This window comes from Falco biarmicus, chromosome 4 (genome assembly GCF_023638135.1).
Source record: "Falco biarmicus isolate bFalBia1 chromosome 4, bFalBia1.pri, whole genome shotgun sequence".
Taxonomy (NCBI): domain Eukaryota; kingdom Metazoa; phylum Chordata; class Aves; order Falconiformes; family Falconidae; genus Falco; species Falco biarmicus.
The window spans coordinates 57,156,053-57,176,596 of NC_079291.1; the positions used below are offsets into that span (position 1 = coordinate 57,156,053).

General features: G+C 47.2%; 1 protein-coding gene across 3 annotated transcripts in view; it reads right to left on the minus strand.

The window, feature by feature from the left end:
* Positions 1-282: 282 nt before the first annotated feature.
* VILL (villin like) overlaps positions 283-20,544 on the minus strand; it is a 37,641-nt gene continuing 17,379 nt past the window's right edge. For all 3 annotated transcript variants that reach the window (XM_056336301.1, XM_056336300.1, XM_056336299.1), the window contains 16 exons: positions 19,028-19,136; positions 18,607-18,717; positions 16,468-16,667; positions 16,302-16,380; positions 14,831-14,929; positions 12,434-12,587; positions 11,320-11,420; positions 10,504-10,641; positions 9,829-9,987; positions 8,752-8,931; positions 7,866-8,011; positions 7,011-7,155; positions 6,162-6,350; positions 3,861-3,929; positions 2,721-2,978; positions 283-1,508 (listed from right to left, as the gene is read on the minus strand). In XM_056336301.1, the coding sequence (XP_056192276.1) occupies positions 1,395-1,508; positions 2,721-2,978; positions 3,861-3,929; positions 6,162-6,350; positions 7,011-7,155; positions 7,866-8,011; positions 8,752-8,931; positions 9,829-9,987; positions 10,504-10,641; positions 11,320-11,420; positions 12,434-12,587; positions 14,831-14,929; positions 16,302-16,380; positions 16,468-16,667; positions 18,607-18,717; positions 19,028-19,136 (2,251 nt within the window). In that variant the 3' untranslated portion in view covers positions 283-1,394. The remainder of the gene's footprint in view (positions 1,509-2,720; positions 2,979-3,860; positions 3,930-6,161; positions 6,351-7,010; positions 7,156-7,865; positions 8,012-8,751; positions 8,932-9,828; positions 9,988-10,503; positions 10,642-11,319; positions 11,421-12,433; positions 12,588-14,830; positions 14,930-16,301; positions 16,381-16,467; positions 16,668-18,606; positions 18,718-19,027; positions 19,137-20,544) is intronic.

The window sequence follows — 20,544 nt, forward strand, 5'->3', positions numbered from 1 at the left end:
GCAGCAGTGGTGGGCAGCCAGGCCAACCGCTGCACAGCCAAGTAGTCCTGTTCATGGGCAACGGGGGGCTTCAGGAGCAGGGTGTGTGAGTATGGGGAGAGAAATGGTTCTGGCTATGTCATGTTTGGGAACAGAAGGGGCCCCATCTCCTCTGTTTGTTCTTTTCTTTTTAAAAAGAAATCCCCAGTTCCATTAAAGACCAGGTGTTTGAAGGACTGGTGGCCCTGCAGAGCTTTCATCTACTGCCATCCTACCCCACATGCTGATCAAGGACACTTACAGTGCTGATGCTGGCTGTTTATTTGAAATCACTGATCAGGTGGGAAATGGAGTAAAGCTGCAAAACCACATCTTCTTAAACTTATGTGATTCTGCCTTTAGTTTACAGTTGTACCCCTTAAACACTGATTGCTCACATTTCCCCCTGCCCTCCCTCCCCAGTCAGACTGAGCTCGCACCGTGGAATGAGCGCTCTCAGCCCCACGGACATCACAGGGATGGAGCCCTGGTAAAACCTTCATTTGGGACACCCTCTGCCTCAGGTCATACCCAAATCTCTCCTGGCTTCCCCAACCCTCTGGTCTGTGGGCAGGTGGACTCTTACATTCACCTGGTCATGCTCAGGGAAGCCAGGTGAGATTAGAGATGCTGTCTGAATAATAAAAAAATAGAGTCTTCTCTGGCAGTCAAAATCAACAGCTGTGTCTAGCCCTCAGGCTCATCATTCCCTTGAAACAGATCAGCTAATAAATATATTCTTAATAAGTGGTTTTTTTTCTAGGCCAGGTTCTCATTTGTTTTACCTGCACTGGGCTATGCATGTGCTACAACTGATTCTTGCTGTTCTTTGGCGAGTAGTTTTTCCACAAGGTGAGAAGTGGCAGAACTGCCTGATGTCACTCCATGTGCATTCCCATCACACATCTGGCTACCCCATCACCTTTTCCTGACCTCAAGGCTCCCCCTGTCCTCTCCCTACCCAGGATTTACATAGCAGTTGCAAGTAGCCCTTGTCTTACCCAATTTTAGACATCTACAAATGAAGAAAGATAACGACCTTGTGCACGTGGCAATTTGCAAAAGGGAGAGGAAAGAAGAGGCTACAATGCAGTTGTGTGACACGTGCATGTCTTCATGGCTATCAGCAATAAAGTGGCAAAAAGAGGCAAAACCATCCTGCAAAATCATTCCTGCAAAAGGTTTTGCCTCCTTAGGTTCAGGGTTTGCAGGGAGAGAGGAGCCATCCCCTGAGCAGTGGCTGCTGGAATAACTGCGTCGGATCTGGGCCTGACTGAGATGTCGAAGTGGGTTCATTGAGCAAGTGTCTGTACTTCTTCCCTGAAGCTCCTAGGAGAGCGAGGGTTGGTCCCAGAGTCCTGATGGCCCCTGCGGTCTCAGAAGAGTCCATACTGCTTCTTCTCGTTCTGCTGCTTCCATTTGGGCATCTGGTAGAACTCATCCTTGGACTTCCCAAAGATATCATGGAAATCAGCATCAGAGAGGTAGTACTGCAGCGGGAGAGAGCAAGGAGAGGTCAGCTTTGGCTTTTACAGAGGCTGGGACACCTCCATCAGCTGCATCCCTTCCTCACTGTGCCAGTGCTGAGCCCTGACTCCAGGCCAGCAGCTCCTGTCCTCCTGTCCAGCTGCCTGTCCTCATGGGGGGATATCCCAGCAACCATTCTGCATCCCACTTCCCAAAGCACCAGGGGAATAAAAGCCCACCAGCCCAAAGCAATGCTCGGTTTGAGGGGTTAGCACGCTCTGGCTGGAATTCGGTCCCTGCTAAACATACTGAGGCCAGGATTAATCATGGTGCATTGGTGAAGCTTTGAGTGGTTTCTTGGGTAGTGATTCACTATGAAAGCATCTTCCCCTCGCTCAGTTACACCCCCAGCCCCCCAAAATATTCGACTGGAAATGTTCACTCCTATTCCTGGAAAGAAAGAAAGTTCTGTAGATAGCGGGCTTGTCAGTGATACTGAGAAAGACCCTGTGGGAGATGGAGGTTGAGTTTTCGGCATCGTTTTGGGTAGAAGAAAGCTCTTCTGCACAGCCCAGCTGAAGTACAGCCATCAGCACGTGGGCATTGCCATGGGGCAGGGCTGCTGGCGCAGCTGTGGATGAGCTTCCCTGGCTGCACATATCGGCCTTTGCCAGGAGAGCTCTTGGGGCAAGACACTGCTCAGATGTGGGTTGTAGAGAGTAGAGGAACTCAGCCCCTCTGTCCCTCTCATCGGCTTGCTTGGGCTCAGCTACAGGTGTTGCCAGAATCCTTGGGCTGATCAGAATATGAGATGTGGCATTCCTCCCCGCCCCTGGATGGGATCTGCTGAAATGCAAGCTTTCTGACACCCCCCCACCTGCACCAAACTTCATTCTCAGCTGTGTCACCTTGTGTCGCAGGGGAATGGTGCTTTTGATTCTCTGTCCCTCCAAGGAGGGACGTTGGGTGGCAGGATAAAACAACTCTACCAGAATATTTTTTTTTAAATGACTATTTAAAATTCATTTTTCTGCCATAAAAAAGTAGAAATATTTCAACTAGGGTAAAACTACCACAGTTTCCTCTCATGTGAAGCTCCTGCTTTTTGATGAGACCTACGTGTCCAGCTGTATCTCCCTGAGCCTGAAGCAGGACTTAATAAAGTACTAGTGCACTTAGGCAATGACTATGTTCCAGGTTAAGCTACAAAGGCATCAAACCAGCAATGCTGTCACCTCTTTTTTAGTGGGATCCACGCCTTCTGGAAGTTCATCCACCGTCTTGTTCATCAGCACCTCTCGGGAGTAAATTCCTTCACCGTTGGGCACCAGGGAAGGGCTGTTGTTGCTGTTGTAGTTGCTGCTGTTGCTGTAGCTGTTGCTCTCGCTGTGGTTGTAGTGTGATTTATAATCTGGGGAAGCACTTGCTGTACTTGAACCAGCCAAGCTGGTCATGCTGAGGGTCCTCTGGTTCAGGCTGATGTTGTTAAGGTCCTGTCAAATGGAGGAAAACATGTCAAGACAAGAAGCTCTGGCAGAGCAAGTTGGGGGTTATCCCACAATCTTTCTCTCTGCTGGGGCCCCTGTTTCTGGCACAGGCCGTCTTGTTGGTCCAAAGATGCAAGGAGAAATTCTGAGCTAAACCACCAGTCCCACACCTCTATCAGTGCTGCATCTTGGTGTTAGGACTGCTAAAAGCACAGCGCTGATGAGAGCCCTTAGAAATAACTGAAAATACTTACAGTCGTCTCATTCTTCTCAAGATAACAGCAGGGGAAGGTACATGTGGGAGGACAGAAGGTGAGATTAGATATCAACCATGTCTAAAACTTCTGCATTACCTGCATACCCCTCCCTGATATGCCATTTCTCCTTGCTCAAAGCCCCTGACACTTCCTTCCAGCCTTCCTCCTGCCCCTGGCCAGGGCAGAACCGATCCCATGTGACTGTTACATTCGGGTCTGTTGGGACCTTGTTTTCTCTGTGGTTTGTAGGATCCCTCACTGGGCTGTGCCCTTCTTGGCCAGGAGCCCCTTGTCAGGCGTCTCTAGAGCCCCACCACTGCGCAGTGCTCACACAACGCTGAGCACACAAAGCTGTGCACGCTTTGGTTTGCGTGTGTAGTTTGGGAAGCAGCTGGCCGACCTCCTGCTCACAGATGCCTCTGCACAAGGCTGGAAAAGGCCCAGGAGATCTGGGTGCATTTAGGGGTTATTAATCCCGTCTCCCTCTGCTTTGCACAGAGGAGCGCAGCAGCCTGACCCTGACAGCCTGAGGTCCCCTTGTCACGCCCTCTCCTTCATGCAAACTGGTGGGGGGATGCAGGGGAGTTGAAACTCAGGTATTTCCCACCTGTATGGTTGAGGAGCAACTCACCACTTTGATCTCGGATATAGCCAACACATCTCCTAAGCTGTTCTTCATCTCCTCATAGGACTTGCCATCCTAAAGGTAAAGAGAGTTGTAAGAAGCATGGGCTGCCTTTAATTAGCACATGCTTTTGTTCTCTAATGAGATCAGGAGATCTTATGAATTTTAAAGCCCAGTGGTGCCCATTGAGGTGGCAGTTGGTGCCTCCTGCAAATGCCAGCTCCTGGAATCAGGAGACTGTGCCAGAATCTGAGCTTTCACTAGAAAACAAAAACAAATGGACTTTCGCCAGTCTGTGAAAATAGGAAGTTTAAAGACTTCAGAGAGCAGAAGGCAAATGAAGAGAAATCTTATTTACTGCTGGATTTAAATCTTTTACATTTGAAGTAAATCTTGCAGTGCATGAAAATGTTAGGATAAAATAATATTCCTTTTTCTCCCTTCCCTGACTCATTTAGCTAAAGCAACAGATTTTTCATAGCCTCAGTCCCTGACTTCTTGTAATTTGGTGCCATGCATTACCAGCTACCTCTTCTTTCCTGAAAATAGGAATATGCTAGATACATTGGCAAAGCTCACGACTGTGTTTTCCTAAGCAGCCAGGAGATGTCAGTTCTTAGCAGAATCATCCAACAAAGTTCCCCAACAAGAACAAACAACATAAACACATGGACTGCAGAGCAAACAGATTTAGACCCAAAACTGAGCAATGAACACACACACCAGATGTTTCTGGGATGTCAACAATTTGGATTGCTTCTCTGCAGTTGCTGAAGCTGCCTACAGGGGATATTTTTACAGGCACATATTTTATGAGCTGTATCCTTGTTTTTCAGCAGTTCCTCAGAAAAAAAATATCAGGTTTTGACCTTTGTTCTAAGCATCAACATTGTTTTAAGGGTCATTGCTCTGGGAGTTGCTGTCTTATCTGTCCAAAGCCTGCTGTCAAGACAGGCTCTGTACCACCACACCAGCTGTAAAGAAAGACGATGCAAACCCAGTGACAGGAAATAAAATACTCTGTATGAATTTTCCTGCAGTGTGAAGTCCCCTGGAGACCTTCACGCTATTGTCCCAGCTGTCCCACCCGCAGGCTTCAGCGTGGGACTTCACTTACAGCCCTTTGGGCAACTAGAAGATGGGATGGCTTGTGAACTGGCTGAACACCAACGTTCACAGAAAAAAAACAGCCCAGGAGAGAGAAGGGACAATCAGTGGCAGCCCACTGGGGAAGGCTCCGGGAATACACCACCTGGGAGCTGAGCTTTTCACAACTGCCCATCATCTTCTGTGTTTTTTCTGTGGTGGTGGGTTGTGGGTTTTTGTTTTTTTTTTCCCCTCCTCTTAAGCCGTGCGCACCAGTGCCATCGGGTGGCACGAATGTAGGTGCACAGCCTGGCAGCATTGCTTCCACCTCCCTGTTCACTATAAACTGATGCTCTGGCTCTCCTAACCACCAAAGCCCCTCCAGGATTGTTCTTTATTCCAAATATACCCTGTGGTGCAGCACAGAGTCCCCAGGCTGGCTGTAGCAGCTGGTGCATGGTCTGCATGGAGCTCCTGACAGCGCACGGTGGGGCCTCGTGCAACACAAGCAAATCTCAGCTCCGCATTATACTCCTGAAATGATTTGAAGCCTGTGTGTTTGAGAGAGAAGAGAGAAAAGACTTTCTTCTTTTCCAGGCATCTCATGGGGCAGGTCTCCATTTCTATATAGCAAAGAGCTGGTATTTGTAAATTTGTAAATCAGCTTTTGAAAAGGAGGCTTGTATATTATAGGGACCTTGCTCGGGAGCTCCTGGGCTCGGATGGGCAGATACAAACCTGGACACAATACCTGTCTGCTCGTATCTTTCATTTCATCGAAGATTGCCCTTCAAACTGCATCATATTTTTTTATCTGTGGCTGCATTTTGAAAAATAAATATTTTTTTCGTTTTCCTTTATGATGTGGGGTGCTTCTGTTTTCACTCTGAACTTGATTTTACTACTAGCAGCCCCAATGCATTTTTGGCTGAAATCACAAACCTGATTTGGAACCTGATCTTTTCTTAAAATAAAAATCTGAATACTGTGAATTCAAGCATGTTTACATGTATTTACAAAAGCCTCATTTTCACTAAACAGGTACTTCTTGCTGGTGAAGGTGTTAGAAGCTGCTCAGGTAGCACCAGGAAACCATGAAGCTCAGGACCATCACAGTGAGATTTCGTTCCATGCACCATAGAGGATGTGCTCGCCGACAATAACACCCTTCAAGCACCGCTGAGCACGTGTCCATGTCTCAGGGCTTTTCCAGTAACTTACGCTCCATTTGTAGGGGTCCCAAGCGTTGAACCATCCTGTGAAGTTGAGGGGTTCATAGCCCTGTTTCACTAGAATTATTGGAGTTGCCAAGTCTCTCCCTGCTGGATGGGTCTTGAGATACTCCTTGGCTGAGGCAATTGCCTCATTCCTTTCATATGTGTTGGAGGTTTTGCCAATCCAAAGGAAAATCTGCAAGGACAGAAGGTATTGAAGATCAGTGAGGAGTTAGGACCTGTGCAGAGGTGGCTGTTTGTCTCTGCCAGCTGGAGCAGAGAGAAGTGTTTCCCACTTGAAATGGTGTTTCCCAATGGTCCCCTGGGATTTTGATCCCAGATTTAATCCCAGCCAAGAAAGATTTTACTTCTGAGACAGGCATAAAGCATAAATAACTCAGGAAACAGCTCTTGTACATTTCAAGGTAGCTAAACCCAGTCTTTGCATGGGCCAAAACTCCAACTAAGAAAATGAACCACATGGAGACAGTTTCCGATAGTCTAAAGCAAGTCACCACCGGTGCTGGGAAAGGAGGGGGAGAGTTCCTGTGTGCCACCCTGTTGTATGAGGCAGCAAAGACTGGAGCAGGTCCAGTTCTTCTGCCCTTGGAGCAAGGCATGGACCAGGTGCATCCATTTCCTCCATCCCAAAACAGGGATAGCAACACTACCTCACCCGTGTGTTCTGCACCTGGGTGAGAAGGACTGGGCACAGTCCTGTTTGTCTGACCAAGCGTCGTGGAGGGTTTGGAGATGGGGCAGAAGATATATTGCTCTTGGTTTCACATTCAACGAGGGATTCAAAAACTGTTGGAAAATATGTTTGGGGAGAAGGGAAGGGGGAGTCTGTGCTGACCTCTTCCCATGTGTCTAGCAGCATGACGTCATCTTCATCCAAGTCTTCCTGGCAGAAACCCACCACCTCTGTCATGATGAATCGACCCGTCTGGTTGGAGCACTCAAAGAGGCGAGGTTGGTAGTGTGTGGTCTGCTCTTGAAACCTTCCTCATGCATGGCAGGGAAAGAAAAAGCACAAGAGATGGAAACCTTTCCCTTGTGGTTACTGCAGGGCCCTGCCGCTACTTGTCATGACCTTGATGGAAGAGGTGGGAACATGGCAACACTCATATAAGGGCCTGAAGGTCAGCAATGTCAGGTTCTGGGATTCTCAGACCATTTTAACAGTTTTTAAAGATATCTCCTTCTCCATCCAAAGAAGGCAAAAGCAGACCCCTTCTCTCATTGTGGAGGTGAGCTTGGTGTCAGGTGAAAGCCACATCAGATCACCTGGTTGCAAAGAAACCCATCAACCTGCCCAGAGGGTTGGAGAAATCCAGATTGTTCACAAGCAGATTTAGTTTCATGAACCTTCTGGGGCTGCCCATAAAGCTAATAAAGGCTGGAAATGGAGCATGTGGCTCATGTGGCCCTTATGACAAGGTATGGGATGGATTTACTGCTGGGAAAGGAGGATGTAGCACACCCTTGACTGCAGGGTTTGATTCTGCAGCTCCTACTTCACAGAAGGCCTGACCCAAAAACTAGGAAAGAGGCATCTCACTGTGGGTTCTGACCAAGCTTTTGGGGATATTGTGACCTCATGCTCCCTTTAGCAAGGACACGGTATCAAAGTGCTTACTCCCTGCAAAGCCTTGATCTCTTCCTTAAAGTTGCCTGGCCAAGCCCAGAGGAACAGGCAGGTCACTATTACCTCTTTTCACTGGCGTAAGGTGCTTTGCCTCCCAAGGCTTCCCAGAACTCGGCTGGCTCTTGTCCTTCCAAAATGGTGTGCTTGTCCCGTTTGGAAACGATGTCAGCTACCATTTTTGCCATCTCCCTCTCATCTCCGCTACATCCCTGTGTTCAGGACATAAGATTGAGGTGGAGTTAGGGACAGACTGGCAAAACTTATCTGTGGGTAAAAGCTGGCTTGGTCCTACCCTCTGGAGAATTTCAGAACTGCTTGAATGCTTTTGAGGGTCTCATCTGAGCTGGTTACTCAGAATCCATTTCTAGTCCTTGAGGGGACATTCAGTGCAGCCAATGGCATCTAGAGTAAAACTCAGATAATCATAGAATGGTTTGGGCTGGAAGGGACCTTTAAAGAACATTTAGTTCCAACCCCCCTGCCATGGTCAGGGACATCTTTTGCCAGACCAGGTTGCTCAAAGCCCATCCAACCTGGCCATGAACACTTGAAATGATGGTGCATCTGCAACTTCTCTTTGTGCTTTGGTTTCATCTACCATCTCATCCTGAAACACAGGACTGAAGCAGGGCAAATGAGTACGCTCAAATCCTGGCTATTTTCTTACAGCTAGAGAACCTGGGGTGCTTTATTCAGCTGAAAGCTGTGTGAACATCTAAAATTAGGTGAGATGAACCCCAAGATGGATTACTTGTGTAGACAGAGGGCTGCCTTACTGCTGATCCTCCACGGACAGAGCCTTCTCCTGGGTGTACCTTTCTCCACTGACATTAACGGGCTATGTACCCAAGGAGGCACATCCACAGCTCCGTGGAGGTGGAGACTCAAGCCCCACATCAGCAATTTTGGCTCCCTTTGGCTTCCTCCCCTGGACTCACTGCATCCTCACCTTCCCGCACCACAGGTAGCAGACTTGGCTGGTTGTCAGCAGAAAGACGTCATTGGAGTTAAGCGAGGAGGCCCGGGCTGGCACCTCTGTGGCTTTTGTGTTCATCTCATCTGTGCCCCTCACCTGGAAGAGGCGGATTGCTGGCTCGGGCATGCTTTTCTGAGCCCGGCTTGTGCCGCCCTGCAAGGAAACAGAGGGAAGGATGTTATCGGGAGGGGAGGAGGACATGCAAATCCAGGGCACAACTGATTTGAGGAAGAAGGCTTTGAGGCTCACAGCCTTCCACGCTGCTGCAATGACGGACCATGGTCTTGTGCAGAGCAGGTGAGGAAATCCAAATAACTTCTGATTCCAGGTGAGAATAAAACCCACATGGCATAACTTCCACATTTCTCCCTGATTACTCTGACTCTTGACCAGCTTCCATCAAGATGCTCAAGTTCAATGTGAGTAGATCTTAGTGACTGCAAGGCATTTGCCCTGTAAATTGGGCAAGGCAGCTGGACTCTGATTTCCAGTTGTGCTGGGGTTAGCTGAACATCTGCCATGGAATCCTGTTTGGTGGAACCAACACTGAGATCTGGGGGCAATCCCCCTCTTCTCCAGCCATTTACAATGTCTCCACCACAGATGTCGGCAGCCAAAGCAGCAGGTGAAGTGGGTTAGTAGTTAACATGATGTAATTCAGGCAGGGACAATTCAAATAATGTAACTGTTTGTAGGATATTTTGGAGGACCCTCTCTGGATAGTGATATCTAATTCACGGGATGATTGTCTTATTGCAACTGCAAAGTATTTGGGGATGGAGTTGGAAAAAACATCGCACATTAATGCTGGAGCTTGGGGATGGACAGCTGAGTCTGGGTCAGTCCAGCACTGTTTTTACACACACAGTATTCAGACTACTTGGGAGAAGTAGCAGAAATGTTCCACCTCTATCATCTGCCAGCCCATGAAGACCTGGCAGGCTCCTTTCCCGAGTATCAGCCTGTTTTTCTGGACTATTTCCATTGCAACTGCCGAGCCACCGTCGGTGCTTGCACCTTCCATTGCCCAGGCGCACAAAGCCACCTTACCTCGTAAATGATCAGCTTGCCCTTGAAGATGGCCAGGAAGTGGGTGGGCTCCTTGCCCATGGTCACGCGCACCTGCACCGCCTCGTCCCCATACTTCTTGTCCAGCTCGATGGCATTGAGGGCACAGGCGGTGATTTCATCCACAGAGGCATGGCGACCCTGGGGGGAGAGGGAGATGCCACGTGCAGTGTGGCGAGACGAAGGGTATGAAGCTCTGCACAACATCTTGCCAACACCAGGCCCTGCATATGATATCATGAGACCAAAGTTAAAACTTCCAGATGTTTAAATTTCACTTGCATTCTGTTTTTGGAGACTTTAGCATCCCATTTTTCAAAGCTTCTCTCTGCATTCCGGGGAGGAAAATACACTTTAATTCATATACCCACATGACTCCAGGAGCTGAGGCTTTAAGGGACAATCTGAAAGACTGCAAAGTTTGACCTCAGCACTGTAAGACCCCATAATCACTTGTTCTGTCTGATGCCAGCTTGGGCTCAGTGTCCACGCTGCCTACAAAGCACAGCTTGGGATATTTGCAATGGACAACTGCTGAGCAAAGGGTGGCTGAGTTCTTCTGGATGCTTGGGTTGGGATTCCTGTGTGCAATTGCTTCTGTCAATTTTAGGCTTCCAGCAGACACAGCTCAGTCCCTTCCGCTTCGGTTTGACATACCTGCCACATGTAGAGGACATAGTGGGGCCTGCCTGATCTCTGGTAGGTGTACAGGACCAGGTAGCAATCACCCCCGTAGAACTGCCCGTATGTCTTGGGATTCACCGGCTGCATTTGCAAGTCCTCAATCCTCCACACCTAGTGAAACAAACATCTTGGTGAGCAGCAGCAGAGTCAACGTGAAGACAAAGCACAGCCCCTTTGCTAGTAGACCACTGAAGTTTGGGTCTTCAGGTGAAAAGACAACACTTCCTCTCTCTCCTGGGTGTCACCTATGTTCCCCTGGCTTGATTAAGTGCTTGCTGGCCAAGTTGGACCTCTCCAGTGACTGTCGCCATACATGTGCTGTTAATGGACTTTCAGCAGCCAGTGGCCCTCAAGGAGGAGCAGCCTCCAGGTCCCTCTCATCCCCACAGACCATCTCTCAACCAGCTCCATCTTCCATGGGAGGCCACAAGAATTGGAGAGGGGCCTCTGCTCTGCACAAGTTTGGTTGGTGTGGACCTAACTGGGAGATAGCATGAGAAGGAGATTGACTGTATTGGTTTCATAACCCAAGCACATGGCAGGAGAGGAGTCATCTTGGTGACTGCTTTGCTCCAGTGGTCATGGGATGGAGGAGAAATGCCCCTGAACCGCTGTAACTGCTGCATTAGAGTCTGCAAGCACTTTGCTCTGGCCACAGCCATGCTTGCCTTGGGGAGGGTAGCTGGGCACACCTTCCCAGCTCCGTACAGCTGCTGTGTGTGAAAAGGCAGAGATGCTTGGAAACACACTGATTATTGCATCCTCTGTCAGTAAAAGGACCTCTCTTACCTCTATCTCCCCAGAGGCATCATCTACCATTCTCTGCTCAGCAGCTAACTCTGGTCTGGCGTGGAGTTGCGTGGTGTCAAACTTCACCTGCTCCACCTTGGCTGCATGCACCAGCAAAATAAAAACAAGAACCCAGTGAATGTACAATAAAACACAAACCCTCTGCATCACCCTCATGCACGCAATCATTACACATGCGAGAAAAACCTGGTCCATGGTTCCAAGAAGCCAGCAAGCCAATGCTGAATTTGGAATATGCAAGAGCTCACACATTCCCGTGTTGGTCTGTTACAGGCTGGCAACTGGCCATATAGTGTGTTCCAGTGATGATTGGCTTGTAAAAATATTACTTGTCTCCTGACTGAAAAATCATAATTGTTTTCAAAATCTATACATATGTCCCTCCTTTTAAAAAGTTGCTTTCAGAAATAAAATGGCTATATTTCTCCAGCTCATGATAAAGAAACAGTATTTATGGGCAGCAACGAGAGAGACAGAGGAAAAAATTAAAAGAGAACTTGCAAGGGAAGGAGATTTGCAGCTCTCGTACTGTTACTGATGGACACATTCGGCATCTCTGTCACCATCCCATCATTCACCAACAGGTTCTCTCTTTGGTATTGTTTACTCTTTGGGGTTAATGCATTGTCATATTCATTTCAGCAGCGTGATAAATTGAGGCACCGTTTACACCTGGTGCAAATACGGAACAATTCTATTGATGTCAGGAAAGTGTTGGGTGGGTGCCAGAGTAAATGAAAGCAGAATATTGTTCAGCACTTCCTTATCAGGTTCAGCATTAGCCCTTTATAAAGAAAATAAGGAAGTTCTGCAAAGGTGAAACTTTGCAGAAGTTTTTCAGACAAGAGTGATCTTCTGCCAACATTTACATTTGGAATAAGTGGCAGTTTGGTTCATATAAGAAGCCTCAGCACTTCTGAACTTTGTTCAGTTCCTGAATCCTTTGCATCTAGTGAAGAAGTGGAAAATACAAGGCATGAGAAGCATGTGCACTGGATTTTCAAGACACTAAAGGCAGGAGACAGTTAATGTGAAGGATTCAGCTGTTGCTTAGCACAGGTAGGAAAGCCCAATCCAGGACAAACAAGCTCACCAATTTTGCCAGTAGTGTAGACTTTGCCAAGTCCTTGTGCTTCGTCCTTTTCTGTCCACCTCTGGAAGAGCTGTTTAAACATGGCTGACTCTGCTCCATCATTGATTACTTCAATATTGGTGGATGAAGGATAGCCTTTGGCTTGCATAAAACCCTAGTGGGGTTGGAAAAGCATGCTAGTGGAGACACACTGGGCTTTTTACAGACATGAGAAGAGGGATGTGGACCTGAATCAGCCCAAAGAGTGAACATCCCCCACTGAACACAGTGGCATGACCAAGAGCAGGATTCACCCCAAGACTTGCATTCAGACTTATAAATGGAGGTGTCTGCAAGCTCTCACTGCAGCATCCATTATTTCTGCATTTAGGTGACTGACCCCTTTCCCTAGAGGCTGGTGACCTGGATCACATCCTAAACTTAATCTCTACCTGGCACTTTAGTCTTGAAAAAAATCTCACTCAATAGGTCTAATGAATAGCCTCCTCCTCTATCTCAGACAGCTCTGTAGATGGCTTCTAGTGATGGATCTAGAAGAGAGGAGGGAATAGCGATTGAGTGTGCCCATCACCCAAAAGCCTGGTTCAGTTCTTAGTTTTTTTTCCAGATTGTTTGTCCCTCTCAAACAGGGAAGACTTTCCTCCCTGTAGTGTGGTAGAGAGCATGCATGCCAAGGTAGTGGTGGGATGGAGGCAGCCAAGTACTCCAGTGCATGATGTGTGTCCTGAAGGGGCTAAACTCTCACAAGTCTCTGGGTTTTTGTTCTGCAGCTCCCCCTGCCACCCCCCCAAAGAAATTATTTCTTTGCAAGAGAGCTACTACTGAGTTTAAAGATTACTTCAACAGAGGTGCTTGATAAAATATGAAAGGGAAGAGAATTATCTGCATTGTGCCACAATGCCAAAGTCATTGTTCGGTTTTGGGAAATGCTCTTCTGTTTATCCCAGCGGGCTCCAGCATGATCTGGAGGTACAGTGCTGACAGCCCTGGTTTGGGGAAGGAGCCTGATCATGGGCTTCTGAGCATTCATCTTCTGTTGTAAATACTGCAGCCACACATTACCCCCAGGGAAAAGCAGAGCAGATGGTCTTCCCATCCCTCCCACCTGCCACACTGAAAGAAAGAGATCTCTTTTGTTCTACATGTGTAGCTCAGGGCCAGAATTTGCAGAGCTGATTGCCTACTAAAAAGCATCTGAGTTAAGCTTTTGAAAGGAGCATAGAGGACTGTAAGATAAGTTTTAAGGCAAAGATTTCTAAGTTTTTCTTCTCTGAGACAATAGATGTGATTGGTATTAAAGCTGGGTGTCTCCAGGTAAGACTTTTTTGAAGGTGGGGCCAGCGAAGTTCAGTATCTCCTGGTAAGATCTCATTGAAGATGAGGCTGTTTATGGTCTTCATGTAAGTGAACAGATGAATTAAAAGCTAAGTTCCTTTGTAGCCTTCACTTCAGCCTGCCAACTTAACTACCAAATACCTCATTTGCTAAGCCTCCCTTGAGGCTAATTTTTTGTGAAAGGAGGTGTTGAGCCAGAAAATAACTGCATGGCAGCTCATCTGGAGGAGCAGCATGTGTACCAGGGCACGATGCTGGTGTGCTCTACCTGAACATGAGCCCTGGTCTTGCCTCAGGTTGGCCAATCTGAATTAATAGCAGTTAATAACAGATCTCTTTCTACCCAGTCAGAGGAAGAGCCCCGTATCACCTTCAAATTCACATGCAGAACCTGGGCCCCGACCCACTGATGGTGTGCAAAGACTTGTTGCCTGTGATGGACTTGCAGTTAAGGACTGTAGCACCTACATAAAAGGTCTGGCTTTTCCTGAGAGCCCAAATAATCAAGGTTCCCACTGACTTGCCCGAGATGTTACTCTTGGGAACACAAGAGATGCCTTTCAGGGTCTGAGCAGTGGCATTAAGAGATGCCGTTCAGTGAGCACACCATGGGCTTGGTGGCTGTCTTCACTGTGATGCCTTCACTCTCCCCAGTGTCCCCAGTACTGGATCATGGATGTTAGGATATAAGAGCCCCTTTAATATATCCTTATGGACCTGTTGACCATGAATTTGTCTAATCCCACCTTGACTCTGCTGACACTCTCTGCCCCCACCATCTCTTGAATCAATGAATTCAGAAGTTCACCATTTACTGTGTAATGAAGTATTTTCTTTTGTACTTTCTTTAACAAATTTCTTCCTAGTTTTAGTGGCAGATCTTAGCTCTAGTGCAATTTGGTGACTGATAATTGTGTGTTTACATTATCATGCCTCCCTTAGAGGTTTAACTTCTCTCTCTGTTATTACACAGACCAGCTCCTCAAGACCTACGCTTAATTGTAATTAGTGGTCAGACCTAGACTAGCACTTATATACAATATGACATATATTACAACTCACCACAGCTCGAGTGAAGGCTGCTTTTTTCTCTTCTGGGCTGGAGGCTTTTCCTCTCCAGACGTAAATCTTAAAACCACCTTGGTCTAAAATGTAGCAGTCCTGAGATTAAACAGAAAAAACAGGCATAAAAAACTCCGTGCAGGCAAAGGTCCTCATGTGTAGCCTACTCAGGTTGGATCCTTTTTGAAGATTTAGATTAGATGTAGATCTAGCTCATTTGCTTGTCTTGCAGAGCTCTAAGCCTGGTGCAGCCCTTAGCAGAGGCAACAGAGGATGGATTTACTGTGGTTTATAAAAGGACTACAGCTACCACCAACCCTACAGGGCAGGGGTTTGGGGATACACCACCTTTGCAAGGACACTTTAACTGTAATGAGTTAAAATATGTGTTTTTCTTAGGCATTGCTCAAAACTGGCCATTACCATCTCATGAGAGATGGTCCCAAACCAACAGAAACACCAGCTCCAATAGGCTCCAGGAGAAGCGCACGCTGAAATATCAGCCTCAGCCTGCTGTGCTTCAGCTCTGCTGATGGTAGTGCTCATTAATCTACATCTGCTACTAAAGGAGCAGGAAAAGTCCAAATTAGATATCTTCTGCGTGTCTATTTTGTGTCCTTGATGTGGAGCTAGAAGTGTTCCGTCATTGTGAACACAGTAGGATCCTGAACCCGAAGGGGATGAGATGGCTGCCAGGCAGCCTGTCTCCGCTGCAGAGAGCTGCTGCTCCAAACTAACACCACACTGTGCGACCAAAGGCTTCTCATTTTTCAGACTGAACTTTGACAAGAAAAGTAAAAGCTTCATATGCCTGTAAAAGGAGACTGAGATTTAACAAGGCTGACACTAGGATGGATAAGGGAGCTGGAGCCTTGCAGCACAACGCTGTTTTGGAATAGGTTGGTTTGCACTGCAGAGAATTAAGGATAAGCAATTCTTTGCCAGATTTTAGCCAGAAGGATATTAGGAAAGCCGCTGTTTCTGAAAGCGTTTGGACAGAGGGTCTGTAAGGAGTGTCCTCCCAGGGTGGGTCAGTGAGACCAGCCACTTGCTACTGCAGGAAAACATCTCCATCATTTTGTGAGCAGAATATTTATTTGCTCCGAGTTCTGCAGATGGAGGAGGGCTATCCCCAGACATCAAGTATTAAGAAGCCTTATTTCCATCTAGAATTTATTCCGGGCCTGCAGCTCTCCTTGACTCTGATTGCCAAGCTAATAACATCCTCGGCTGAGAAGACCAATTTGCCATCTCTTGTTAGAGCAGCTTCAGTGCACCACCGACCTCTGGCCACCGAGGCTGTGGCAGGGCTAAGCTGTCCTGTTTGCAGAGGACACCTGACAAATCTGAACGATGCAAGGGCTGATAATTTTCAGGAAATGGGGTATCCTGTTGGAACAGGTGCTCAGATGAAAACAAAGCAAGCCACAGCACCCTTTTCCCGCTGTAAAGGCTGGTGGCTTTCTCTCACCTCGTGCTGGAGCAGATCCTGTGTCAGGGGCCGGGTGGCTATCTCCTGTACCACCAGGTCACTGTCCTTCTCGTAGACGCTGAAAGACAGAGCCACGGAGTGGAGTCAGGCTCCACAATGTTCACCATGAGGAAGGGCAGGGTTTGGAGCCCACCCCCAGACTTACTGGTAGAGCCGGACATTTGCTTTCTGCAGCTCATCTGCTTTGGTATCTGGGATGGCATCTCGGAGCTCCCCGTGCCTCTCACCCATCACCATCTTCATGATCTGCATGAGGTCCGGGGAGTCCTTCTCATTGTCAATGATGCCAATTTGAGCACGGCCACCTCTTTCGCTGTCCCTGATGCTGCGAGCCAGCGCCAGACCCTGCACAAAGATCAGTGGGTGGTAAATCCTGATGCAGACAAATTGAGTGAGCTTTGACCTAGAGCAATGACTGAGCACCACTGCTCCAAGCCAGATTACCACAGCTCTCTGAAACTTCTAGTGTCCTCCAAATTTAGCTATTTACAAAGCAGATGTGTCTGTACTGCCTGCTTATTAACTATCTCTCAGGAAAATACTGCTCATTATAGTCACTACCAGTGCTTGCTCCTGCCGGGCACAGGCGTGCGGTAGCCACAACAGGGGTTGCCAATGTACGACTGTACATAAGCAGTTCCAATAATCCTGTGAGATGGTTTGGGAGAGAGATGCACACACGCTGAGGACAGCAAGGCTTGTTGCTGCAGAGCTGCAGGACCCTGGGTGCCCCATGGTGACATTTTATATTTAAATGATTCAAGTATTCAAAAAACCATGGATGTTTTCTGTGAAAAAGCAGCGTGAAATGCCAAGCAACTAATTAGGCTGAAATTTCCATTTTCCATTGGTTTTTTTTTTCCCCATGACTCTTACCGCAATAGCTTTGAAAGAGGCCCCTCTTTGTTAGACCTAGGAAACAACCTGCTTGGTTGCCAGGCCTGAGATGAACCATGACCTGGTCCTCACTGCAGCCATTCCTCTACCTGCTCCCCCCCCTCTGTATCCTGAGGGGTTCTTTGTCTCTTCTCCACTCTGTTGGATCTTCTCTAGCCACTGATTCCTGGAAAATTGCCTTCCTTGTGAGGCCTCCCCCTTCCTAGCTCATCAAGTGACACCATGTGAAGAGCAGACCCACCTGACTTTTAATATTTATAATAATTGGCTATGAGTTTGGCCACCAGCTTTGCTGATGACATATCATGTTTTATTACATCTCTGTATCTCAGTTCCTCTATCAGTAAGATAAGGATAATGACCCCTTTTGCAAAGGACCTGACATGTCACCACTTGGGTTATGTATTCCTACTTGTCTCATACCGACCAAGCTGGAATTCCCTGTGATGCTGTAAAAAAAAATATTAAAATTCATCTACTCCTGGAGTAGTGACTGCAGCTAAACCTACTAGTGTTGCTGACTTTTTAGTTCCATGTCATGCAAACTGCGGGGCACAGAGGGATGGAGATGGACCTCTCTCCAGAGGGAGCTGGATGCCTTTCTGGAGCTGGAGCTGGTGATGTGCCCATGGCTGCCCACGAAACCCAAGCTAAGGCCAGGCTCGAACTGGAACACAGCACTTCCCTGAGCCTCTGATACCAGCAGATGGGCAAGTAAAAGATTTAGGCTGATTTTTTACCAAGATTTACCACTTCAAGAAAGAGATTGAGGTGCTGGAGCATGTGCAGAGAAGGGCAATGAGGCTGGTGAAGGGTCTAGAGCACAAGGCTGATGAGGAGCCACTGAGGGAACTGGGGTGGTTTAGCCTGGAGCAAAGAAGGCTCCAGGGAGACCCTATAGCTCTCTACAGCTGCCTGAAAGGAGGGTGTAGTGAGGTGGGGTCTCTTCTCCCAAGTAACAAGTGACAGGACAAGAGGGAACAGCCTCAAGTTATGCCAGGGGATGTTTAGATTGGATATTAGGAAAAATTTCTCCACTGAAAAGGTGGTTAAGCACTGGAACAGGCTGCCCAGGGGGGTGGTGGAATCACCATCCCTGGAGGTGTTTAAAAGACAGGTAGTTGCGGTGCTTAGGGACAGGGTTCAGTGGTGGGCTTGGCAGTGTTTGGTGGATGGTTGGACTTGATGATCTTAAAGGTCTTTTCCAGCCTACGCTTTTCCAACCAACAGAAGATTCTATGATTCAATTACTTTCTACTTTCATCTGTGCTGCTGGTTTTACTGAGATTTTCACTGTGCAAACACTGGGTGCTATTTTTCTATTTTTTTTTCCCCCAGGCATTAAAAAAGACCGCCGGTAAATGAAGTGGCTTTTGCCTGTACTCACCCTGGATTTCTCAGCAATGCTGCAGCTGGGTCCGTTCCACTGAATCAGCACTTTCCCGAGGTCCAGCAAGAAAACGTCACCCTTATTGAAACTGTCCCAGGAAAGCGCTACCTGTCACAAGGAAATGAAAGCATTTGGCAGGCTGGGGAGCACAACAAGAGCTGCAGAAGACATGTTGCAGCCATGGCAAACTTGCCCCTGGGTGTGTAAGAAGTGGTCTGCAATGACATGCTCATTTTTCTAGCGCTCAGCTATTCACTGAACCCAATGGCTTCTCTCATGGCAATACCAACCCCCCAAATGAGGTCTTGAAAACTATCCTGTAGTAGGGGTTCTTGAGCTATCTAGCAGGCAAACCTGGTCAAAAATGAGTGTAGGAGGAGAGGAAAGATCTGTAAGGAAAGAGGTTTCTTCTTCTTACCTCTGTGGCTGACACGTGCTTCTTCCCCTTGACATGAAGAAGACGCTTGATGTTGTACATATTGGTCTCCACATGCTTAAATCCTGAAGCCACTCCTCCCTTCTTGTAGCTGTTGTGTAGCAGGGAATAAAGAGTTAGAGCTGGTTAGAAAATACCTCAAGTTTTTGGCAACAACTAAAAATTCCAGAGCCAACGTAATCCTAAAAATAGAATTTCAGATGCTGTGTTGCCTTATTCTACTGTTCATGGTCCCTGGTCAGACCATGACTTCTCATGGTGTCCATGCAGCTGTTATGGGTGTTGCGTCGCTGTTGAACATCTTGGGAGAAGGTGTGTAGATGGACAGGAAGGTCAGGGATGGCAACAGAAACATAACACAACCAAACTGAAGAACCCAATAACCATGGCAATGGCATCTCACCACTGAACTATTCCATAAACATTCAATTAAGAAATTGAATTGATTTTGCAGAAAACATACTTTTTGCTAAAATTTGGTTTTATTCAAAATAGCTATTCTATTAAAAGTAGCTTAGATAGGAAATTGTTGCCATAAACAGAAAAATGCTATCATAAACAGGTAGAGAACACTTTCAGATTTAATCTGTGAATTTTGTTCTTCCATCCTTGAACACACACTTTGCACTAGCTGCTGCTAGCACTGTGTTGCCTCGCTGCACAACACCATTCCCTGCTTTCTGGGCAACTCTGCAAGGAAGCCATAATCACATCGTGAGAGGATACAGTCCCCCGGGGAAGTCCCAGAGCTTTTAAAATGGCTTTGGGGCAAGTCTAACCCACTTCCACATATTCTAGACCATTGTAAAAAACAGATCCAATGTTCATACTACAGTAATAAGTGAAGCAACATAATGGCCATTTATGGGAAAAAGAGACAATTGCTGAGAGTCGTATAGTTTTCACCATGTGGGTAATATATGTATTTTATCACAGCTAAGAAGAGACTGGCAAATGTGGCCAGGCATGTGAGTGATTCACAGTACTTTAGACCTGTGTGGAACAGTTTAACATGTCCACAGAAGGATACTCTGGTGATTACTCCACCTATCAAGCTGTGGAAAGAGCCTGCTTTAATTTCTCATTCTGCCTCAGGCTTCCTAATTGACCTTAAGGATGTGGTTTAGACCAAGATGAAGTCTAACTCATTTCACAGGCAGATAGGCTTCCAAATAGACTTCTAAACCTACGTGGTTTTGAAGGCCTGAACTTTAGTTCTTCATTGTCCCTTATTAATCCTTAAGATGAGGGTAAAAGCACTCTTCCATCTCACAAAAGTCCTAAGGAAACTCAGCAGAGATGCACAATGCAGAGTAGCAGAAGTCAGACTGGGATATAGGGTATTGACCAAGGATGGGTTTTCATCTGAGTTTTCTTCAGCTGTTTAAAAGCACAGCACTCTGGTTGTTAATTGCCAGTGAAGGTCCTCCTGGAGGATGGCTATCTGAGTCACCTGCTGAAGACCCCAAAGTGAGGAAAGACCACAGGGCTGGATTCAA